This window comes from Callorhinus ursinus, unplaced genomic scaffold (genome assembly GCF_003265705.2).
Source record: "Callorhinus ursinus isolate GAN/ISIS: 27379988/994484 unplaced genomic scaffold, GSC_fseal_2.0 scaffold118, whole genome shotgun sequence".
NCBI classification, from domain to species: domain Eukaryota; kingdom Metazoa; phylum Chordata; class Mammalia; order Carnivora; family Otariidae; genus Callorhinus; species Callorhinus ursinus.
The window spans coordinates 410,165-419,941 of record NW_027397180.1 but is presented as its reverse complement, the minus strand read 5'-3'; the positions used below and the strand labels follow the sequence as shown (position 1 = coordinate 419,941).

Genomic DNA, 9,777 nt, shown 5'->3' with positions numbered 1-9,777 from the left:
TCTTTAATGCGCATGGGGCTGTTCAGACTGTCTCTTCTTTTTTTTTTTTTTTAATTTTTTATTGTTATGTTAATCACCATACATTACATCATTAGTTCTTGATGTAGTGTTCCATGATTCATTGTTTGTGCATAACACCCAGTGCTCCACGGAGAACGTGCCCTCCTTAATACCCATCACCAGGCTAACCCATCCCCCTCCCCCCTCCCCTCTAGAACCCTCAGTTTGTTTTTCAGAGTCCATCGTCTCTCATGGTTCGTCTCCCCCTCTGACTTACTCCCCTTCATTCTTCCCCTCCTGTTATCTTCTTCTTTTTATTTTTTCTTAAAATATGTTGCGTTATTTGTTTCAGAAGTACAGATCTGTGATTCAACAGTCTTGCACAATTCACAGTGCTCACCAGAGCACATACCCTCCCCAATGTCCATCACCCAGCCACCCCATCCCTCCCACCCCCAACCACTCCAGCAACCCTCAGTTTGTTTCCTGAGATTAAGAATTCCTCACATCAGTGAGGTCATGTGATACATGTCTTTCTCTGATTCTGTCTGTCTCTTCTTGAGGACGTGTGGTAGTGTGTCTTCCAAGGAGTTGATATGTTTCATGATAGTTTTCAAATGTAAGGGCCTAGAGTTGTTTGTATGTTCCTTTATTAACCTTTTTATACCTCTGAGGTTTCTGTTGCCAATGCCTCTTTCATCCCTTCTATTCTAAAGTGTGTATTTTTTCTTGGTCAGTCTTGCTAGAGGTTTATTAATTTTACTGATCTTTTCAAAGAACCAACTTTTGGTTTCATTGATTTTTTTCTATAGTTTGTTTTGTTTTCAATTTCATTAATTTTTGCTTTTATTTCTATTCTTTCTTTCATCCTATTTGCTTTGTGCTTAATTTTTCTTTTTCTAGTTTATGCGGCCATTGTTTTTCTAACATAAGCATTTAATGCTATAAATGTTCCTCTGAGGTGCATCACACACATTTCTGTGTGTTCGATCAATAACGTTCAGTTAAAAATATTTTCTTCTTTCCCTGAGACTTCTGTGATGCATGGTTACTTGGAACTATGTTGTTTCGTTTCCAAATGTTTGGGTTTTTTTTTTTTTAAGATTTTTATTTATTCATTCAAGACACAGAGATACAGAGAGAGAGCATGAGCAGGGGAAGAGGCAGAGGGAGAAGGAGAAACAGGCTCCCCGCTGAGCCAGAAGCCAGACGTGGGCCCAGGATCCTGGGATCATGACCTGAGCTGAAGGCAGACGCTTAACCATCTGAGCCACCCAGGCGCACTGGAGATTTTCTTATTACCTTTCTGTTATTTACTTCTAGTCTGTTCCATTATAGTGAGGAAAAAATGCTGCGTCGGACCTCAATTCTTTTGAACTTGTTAAGGTTTATTTTATGACCCAGAATATAACTAATCTATCTTGACAAATGTTCTGTGTGTACTTGGAAAGCATGTGTGTTCTGCTGCTATTAGGTGGAGAGGTGTGTAAATGTCAGTCAGATCAGAATGCAGCTCAGCAGACCTTCTATGTCCTTGCCAATTTTCTATCTGTTCTATTAATTACTGAGAGAGGAGTGCTGAATCCTCCACGTATAGTTGTGGGTTTCTCTATTTCTCTGCTCAGTTCTAGCCGGATGTACTTTGAAGATTTCTTGTGAGGTACATACACACATTTAGAAGAGTGGCCACGAGGGGCTCAGAGTCAGGGCTCACAATAAAGGGGTATGAGGGAATTTGGGCTGATCGAACTGGTGATGCTTATAAAGTTGAATACATTATTTATTTATTTTTAAAAGTTTATTTTTTTTAAGATTTTCTTCATTTATTTGTCAGAGACAGAGAGCATAAGCAGGGGGAGGAGCAGGGACAGAGGGAGAAGCAGACTTCCCGCTGATCAGGGAGTCTGACAGGACCCCGGGATCATGACCTGAGCCAAAGGCAGACACTTAACAAATTGAACCACCCAGGCATCCCAAAAGTTTATTCTTTTAGTAAGCTCTACACCTAATGTGGGGCTCAAACCCATGACCCCGAGATCAAGAATCACATGCTCCTTTGACTGAGCCAGCCAGGTACCCTGAATACATTTTTTAAAATTCATAGAACCACACATCAAAAAGAGTAGCCATAAATAGTAAATTAAGCTTCACAAAATGTCTGTGATCCCAGGTTTGCAGACCAAGGCTTCAGTGATGCTCAATAAAGGATGCAGAGCTGTGACATCTGGGTGGCTCAGTTGGTTAAACATCTGACTTCGGCTCAGGTCATGATCCCAGGGTCCTGGGATGGAGCCCCATATCAGGCTCCCTGCTTGGTGGGGAGTCTGCTTCTCCCTCTCCCTCTGCTGCTCCACCTGCTCCCTCTTGCTCTCTCTCTCTAATAAATAAGTAAATAATAAAAATCTTAAAAAAGATGCAAAGCTGGGCAGCTCAGCCTGACAGACGGATGTCCTAATTCTGTCCAAAGCCTCTGGCCAGTGAAAGCTGGGATGTGCAGCCTCAAAGGCCACTCCATCCTCCTGGGACATGAGTATGTCTATAACCCTCTAGAATCAGACAGAAGCTGGAGCTGTCACCCTAGTGGTGACACTTGAACAGGTGCTGGAGCCAGTTTTGTAACCATTTAATGCAGAGTTTTATGGGATGCTTGAAACAGTCAAGATAATACTTATTTGGCTTGCAAGAATTGTTTGATAGTTTAAGAATCTCTCCTTACTCAATAGACAAGTAGACAGAATATCAGCAAAGCTATAGAAGAATCGGAATAACCATCAACCAAGTAGATATATTTGACATTTATGGAACAGTCCATCCAACGACAGAGAAGTACATATTCTCTTCAAATAGATATGGAGCATTCACCAAGATAGACCATATTCTGCATCAAAAAAGAAAGCTTAACAAATTTTTTAAAAGAATGGAAATCATACAAAGTATGTTCTCTGACCATGAAGGAATTAAGTTAGAAACCAACAGAAAGATAACAGGAAAATCTCCAAAAGTTTTGGAATTAACACAATTCTAAGTAATCTATGGGTCGAACGAGAAATTAGAAAATATTTTGAACTAAAAGAAAATAAAAATACATCATATCAAAATTTATGAGATGGAGCTAAAGCTATGCTCAGAGGAAAATTCATAGCATTAACTACTTAATTTAAAAAGAAGGATGGCCTCGAATTAATGTAAAATACCAATTAACAATCCAAAGAAGAGATACCACATAATCATATTGACTGATGGAGGAAAACATTTGACAAAATTCAACATGCACTCATGATAAAAGTGCTTAACAATCTAGAACTAGAAGGAACTCCCTCAACCCAACAAAAGGCGTCTTCAAACCCTGCAGTCAGCATGACACTTCATGACGCAAGATTGAGTGCCTTCTACCTAAACTCAGGAAAAATGATGTCCATTCTCACCACTCTTATTCAACATTGTGCTACCATTCTAGCCAGTGCAATCAAGCAATAAAAAAATACATAAATAAAATACATCCAGATTGGAAAGGGAGAAGTAAAACTGCCCCTATTCACAGACAACATGTCTGTCTAAGTAAAACCCCAAGGAATCTATAAAAGCTCCTAGAACTAATAAGTCAGCTTAACCAGGTGGCAGGATACAAAGTTGACACATAAAGATCAATTGTATTTCTATACACCAGCACCAAATAACTGGAAGCCAAAACTAAAAAGTAAAAACACAACACCATTTACAACAGCTATAATAATAAATGAAATACATAGAAATCTGACAAAACAGGTACAGGATTGGGGCTCCTGGGTGGCTCAGTGGTTAAGCATCTGCCTTTGGCTCTGGTCATGATCTTAGTGTCCTGGGATGGAGCCAAGCATGGGGCTCCCTGCTCAGTGGGGAGTCTGCTTCCTCCTCTGCCCCTCCCCCTGCTTGTGCTCTCTCTCTGTCTCTCAAACAAATAAATAAAATCTTTTTTTAAAAGTTAAAAAAAAATTCCACTCATAGAATGGGAGAAAATATCAGCAAATTACATTTTCAGCAAATGATTTGTACACAACATATATAAAGAACTCCTAGAGCTCAGCAATGACATCACAAGAAAGAAATCTCCAGATAAATATCCCTTATAAATATACATACAAAACTCTTCAACAAAATATGAGCAAACTTAATCCAGCAGCATTTTTCAAAGGATTATGCACTATGACTAAGAGGGGATTTATTCTAGGAATGCAAGTGTAATTCAACAGACAAAACTCAATCAATATAATACATCACATTACTAGAACAGAGGGAGAAAGAATCCCATTTCCCCAGAGGGGAAAACCCCATTTAATCATCTCAACATGGGCCACCTGGGTGGCTCAGTCGTTAAGCGTCCGCCTATGGCTCAGGTCATGATCCCAGGGTCCTGGGATCGAGTCCCACATCAGGCTCCCTGCTCAGCAGGAGACCTGCTTCTTCCTCTCCCACTCCCCCTGCTTGTGTTCCTGCTCAAATAAATAAATAAAATCTTTAAAAAAATAAAAATAAAATCTTTAAAAAAAATCATCTCAACAGATGCAGAAAAAGCATTTGATGAAATCCAATACCTTTCTATGACAAAAAGACTCAATAAGCTGTGACTAGAAAGAAACTTAAAAAAAAAAGATAGAAACTTCCTCAACATGATAAAGGACATCTATCAAAAACCCACAGCAAACATTACACTCAATAGTGAGAGACTGAAGGCTTTTCTCCCAAGATCAAGAAAAAGACCAGGATACCCACTTCTGCTGCTTCTCTTCATCATGTGCTGGAAGTTCTAGCTAGAACAACTAGGCAAGAAAAAGAAATAAAATGTATCCAAAATTGGAAAGGAAAAAGTAAACTATTTCTATTTGCAGATGACATGATCTAATGCATAGAAAATCCAACAAAACAAAAGCCTATTACAGCTAATAAATAAATTCAGCAAAGTTGCAGGATATGAGATCATCAAATAAAACTCAGTTATATTTCTATACACTAGTAATGAACAATCCAAAGATGAAATTAAGAAAATAATTCATTTTGTAACAGCATCAAAAAGAACAAAATACTTAGAGGGCAACCTTCTAGGGTCTCCTCCCTCTTCCAGAAACTTGTACTACCACTCAATAAATTTTACTATCACTCAATAAACTTTTTTTGCTGCCCACCAAAAAAAAAGGGGGGGAATAAAATACTTAGAAATAAATTTCAGCAGGGTGCCTGGGTGGCACAGCTGGTTGAGAGTCCGACTCCGGCTTTCGAGTCAGGTCATGATCTCAGGGTTGTGAGATTGAGTCCCATGTTGGGCTCCACACTCAGCTCAGAGTCTGCTTGGGATTCTTTCTCCCTCTCCCTCTGCCCCTCCCACTTGTGCTCTCTCTCTCTCAAATAAATAAATCTTAAAAAAAAAAAGAAGGTAAAAGATGTGTACACCGAAAGCTATAAAACATTGCTGGGGGAGGGCACCTGGGTGGCTCAGTTGTTAAGTGTCTGCCTTCGGCTCAGGTCATGGTCCCGATCCCATGGATCGGGCCCCGCATTGGGCTCCCTGCTCCACAGGAAGCCTGCTTCTCCCTCTCCTACTCCCCCTGCTTGTGTACCGTCTCTCACTGTGTCTCTCTCTGTCAAATCAATAAATAAAATCTTAAAAAAAACATTGCTGGGGGAGATTAAAGAAGACAATATTCATGGCTTGGAAGACTTCATATTGTTAAGATGGTCTTTCTCACCAAACTGATCTATAGATTTGATATGCTCCCTATCAAAACCCCATTGGCTTCTTCTTCTTCTTTCTTTCTTTTTTAGATTTTTTTAAAAGATTTTATTTATTTATTCATAAGAGCGCGCGCGCGCGCGCGCGCGCGAGAGAGAGAGAGAGAGAGAGAGAGAGAGAGAGAGAGAGAGAGGCAGAGGGAGAAGCAGGCTTCCTGTGGAGCAGGGAGCCCAATGTGGGACTCGATCCCAGCCGAAGGCAGATGCTTAACCATCTGAGCCACCCAGGTGCCCTTCTTTCTTTTTTTAAAGAAATGGAAAAGCCACTTGGCACCTGGGTGGCTCAGTCATTAAGCGTCTGCCTTCGGCTCGGGTCGTGATCCCAGGGTACTGAAATCGAGCCCCGCATCAGGCTCTCTGCTCAGCGGGAAGCCTGCTTCTCCCTCCCCCACTCCCCCTGCTTGTGCTCCCTCTCTCGCTGTCTCTCTCTCTGTCAAATAAATAAATAAAATCTTAAAAAAAAAAAAGAGGGATGCCTGGGTGGCTCAGATGGTTAGGCGTCTGCCTTTGGCTCAGGTCATGGTCCCAGGGTCCTGGGGTCGAGTCCCACATCGGGCTCCCTGCTCGGCGGGAAGCCTGCTTCTCCCTCTGCTGGCCACTCTCCCTGCTTATACTCTCCCCCTCTCTCTCTCTGGCAAATAAATAAATAAAATCTTAAAAAAAAAAAAAGAAATGGAAAAGCCAATCCTAAATTCATATGGAAGTGTATGTAAGGAACCACAGTTAACTAAAATGATCTTGAAAAAGAAAAACAAGTTGTAGGACTCACAGCTCCTGATTTCAAAACTTACTACAAAGCTACAGGAATCAAAACAGTATGGTACTGGCATAAGGTTAGACATAAATCAGTGGAATAGAGTTTAGAATTAAGACATCGACCTGTACATTTAAAATCAATGGATTTTTTTAAAAGATTTTATTTATTTGACAGAGAGAGACACAGCGAGAGAGGGAACACAAGCAGGGGGATTGGGGGGGGGGAAGAAGCAGGCTTCCTGAGGAGCAGGGAGCCCGATGTGGGGCTCGATCCCAGGACCTGGGATCATGACTTGAGCTGAGGGCAGACGCCTAACGACTGAGCCACCCAGGCGCCCCTCAGTGGATTTTTTTTTTAAGATTTTATTTACTTATTTGACAGAGAGAGACACAGCGAGAGAGGGAACACAAGCAGAGGGAGGGGCAGAGGGAGAAGCAGACTCCCCGCTGAGCAGGGAGCCTGATGCAGGGCTCGACCCCAGGATGCTGGGACCATGACCTGAGCTGAAGGCAGATGCTTAACGACTGAGCCACCAGGCGCCCCCAAATCAATTGATTTTCAACAAGGGTGTCAAGAGTATTCAATGAGAGAAGAGTTTCTTCCACACAGTGTTGGGACAACTCGGTATCCACACGCAAAACAATGAAATCAAACCTTGCCTCACACTACATACAAAAACTAACTCAAAATGGATCAAAAACCTAAATATATGATCTAAAACTGAAGAAATCTTAGAAGAAAATATAGGAGCAAATCTTCATGACCTTGAATTTGGCAATGTTTTCTTAAACATAACACCAAAAGCACAAACAAAACAAGTGATAATTGGATTTCATAAAATTAAAATCTTTTGTGCATCAAAGGACACTACCAAGAGAGTGAAAAGAAAACTCACAGAATGGGAGAGGATATTTACAAATCACATATCTGATAAGCGTCAATTATTCGGGGGCGCCTGGGTGGCTCAGTCCGTTAAGCACAGAGGGACCCCAGCGCCTCAGAGGTGGGCTCGGGAGGGGAGAGGCGCGGGGGTGGAGGCCTGGACGCTGGGGGAGGCCACCCCAAGCCTCAGACTCCTTGGTGGAGGCGGGCTGCAGGCAGAGCTGGATCTCAGCCTCCGGGCGCCCTTCTTTTGAACTTCCCGAGGCTTGCAGAGGTCTGAGCCTGCATGTGGGCTTGGGATGGACAGGAGGTGGAGATGCAGACCGACCGGAGGGAAAAAGGCGGGCAGCCACGTTACTCCTGCTTAATCAATACGGGATTAAGTCAGAAACTAGTACTAATGAAATCCTTAAACATAATTACGAATCTAGTAAATGAAGTTATAAACTAGTAGTTCTTGTGTTAAACTTTACATTCATTTTTAAAAAGATTTTATTTTTTTAAGTTTATATTACTTCATTCGTTTAAGTAATCTTTACACCCAATGTGGGGTTCAAACTCACGACCCCAAGATCAAGAATCGAATGCCCTACCGGCTGAGCCAGCCAGGTGCCCCAAACTTTACATTCATTTAAAAATAATTCGTAGACTTTTCTTAAAGAGCAGTTTTAGGTTTACAGAAAAACTGAGCGGCAAATACAGACAAGAGGCACACAGGCCCAGCCTCCCTTATTCCCACCGCTCGCCCAGCGTCTCCGAGGCTCTGGGTCGCTTCCCCCTCGCCCAGCCTCCGCCCTCCGCCCTCGCGCGTCTCCCCTCCCGAGCCCGCCTCGGCGCCTAGAGCGGAAAGGGCCCTGCGGATGGTTTCGCCCAGCCCGGCCCCCGCCGCGCCTCCGAAGAGCCTGCGGGCAAGGCTCGGAGGCTTTGCACATGCTGTTCCGGTCGCAGGCTCGCCCGGAGGTCCCTCCGCACCCTGGGGGGCCCCCTCCCCGACCCCCGCCGGCCCGTGCGTCCGTGCCCCGGGCGCAGCGCTCCCCTCCCTCCCCAGCCAGCCAAGGGGCGCCGACGCGGCGGTGGGGGCGGGCGGCCAGCCGGGGCGACAGCTGGGTGGGCGGCTCTGACCTTCCGCTTCGATCGATGCCGCGCTCCCGGGCGCTATAAAGGGGCCGCGCCGGGCTCGGGCGGCGGCAGCGGCGCTCAGCTCCCCCGGCGCGCCCACCATGGCCATCCCGCCCCTGCTGCTGCTGCTGCTGCCGCTGCTGCTCCGGGGGTCGGCCGCGCCCCCCGCACCCCCCAGGTGAGCCCGCGGCCCCTCGGGACCCACGCCCGCGCCTCGGACGCCCACCTCCCCGCCCCCGCCCCCTGGCCCATCAATGCGTGCGCCCGCCCCGCGCCTGGCCCTGAAACGGCCCACGGCCCCGCCATCCCCCACCCCCAGGGCCCCGCGGCACTCGGATGGGACGTTCACCAGCGAGCTCAGCCGCCTGCGGGACAGCGCGCGGCTGCAGCGGCTGCTCCAGGGCCTGGTGGGGAAGCGCAGGTGAGGGGCAGCGGGCGCTAGCCCTGGGAGGCGGGGAACGGCGGCGGGGGGGCGCCCCCCACCGCCAGGACTAATTCTGACTTGGGGCGGGGGGCAGCGAGCAGGATACGGAGAACAGCACGAGCCGGACCACGCCGGCGGAGGGCCGCCTCTGCCTGCACTGGCCCGGCATGTCCACCCTGCAAGCCTGGTGAGCACCACCGCCGTCCCCGCCCACGAGCTCTGTTCCCGCGGGGCGCCCTGGGTCTGTGGCAGGAACCGGTCGCGGCAGCGGGCCACGGGTGTGGGAAAGTGAAACAGCGCCGGTGACCAGAGGAGGCCATTTCCCCCGGTGGGCAGCAGTCTCCAGCCCCTAACCTGGCTGTCTCCACAGGATGCCACTGAGGAACCCCCTGGATCAGGCCTGGTCTCCCCAGCTGCCTCCTGGATCTGGGTCTGGGGCCACGTTTTCAGAGCCAGCCGTCCCTGCTGCAGAGGTGACACAGAAGACATCCTGAGGAAGAAGGAACCTCCCCGCCACCCCAAGGGGAGCAGAGTGGAGCCTGGGCAGGGGAGGGGGTGGGGGAGAGGAGGAGGGGTGGCACTTGTCACCAATAAAGGAGGAATTCAGACACCAGCCGCGTGAGCTCACTCTGCGCCATCTCCCAGGGCAGGGCTGTCAAGAATGCAGGGGGACCCTGACCACAGCTACTAACAATGGCCACACCCAGCTGCCCTTTAAACCTGGGAAGCCAGTGGGGCGCCTCACCTCCCTTATCGCTCCTGTCCCGCTGACTGAGCTCCCCGGAGACCCATCTGCATCCCTGTCATCGGCTCAGCAAACACTCAGGGGCTC

The 9,777-nt window shown here is 46.9% G+C and overlaps 1 protein-coding gene across 1 annotated transcript; it reads left to right on the top strand.

The window, feature by feature from the left end:
• The first annotated feature begins 8,487 nt into the window (after positions 1-8,487).
• Positions 8,488-9,454, top strand: SCT (secretin). Its single transcript, XM_025862060.2, has 4 exons — positions 8,488-8,699; positions 8,841-8,942; positions 9,040-9,132; positions 9,316-9,454. Exons 1-4 carry the CDS (start codon positions 8,623-8,625, stop codon positions 9,437-9,439), a joined length of 396 nt encoding a protein of 131 aa, XP_025717845.1. The 5' UTR covers positions 8,488-8,622; the 3' UTR covers positions 9,440-9,454.
• Positions 9,455-9,777: the final 323 nt, after the last annotated feature.

What these genes read in the sequence shown, in the direction of transcription:
- SCT (XM_025862060.2), top strand. Translation starts at nt 8,623, where the DNA reads ATGGCCATCCCGCCCCTGCTGCTGCTGCTGCTGCCGCTGCTGCTCCGG. An exon ending in GCGCCCCCCGCACCCCCCAG is followed by an intron (nt 8,700 to 8,840) that starts GTGAGCCCGCGG and finishes CCCCACCCCCAG; the next exon opens with GGCCCCGCGGCACTCGGATG. An exon ending in ATGTCCACCCTGCAAGCCTG is followed by an intron (nt 9,133 to 9,315) that starts GTGAGCACCACC and finishes CTGTCTCCACAG; the next exon opens with GATGCCACTGAGGAACCCCC.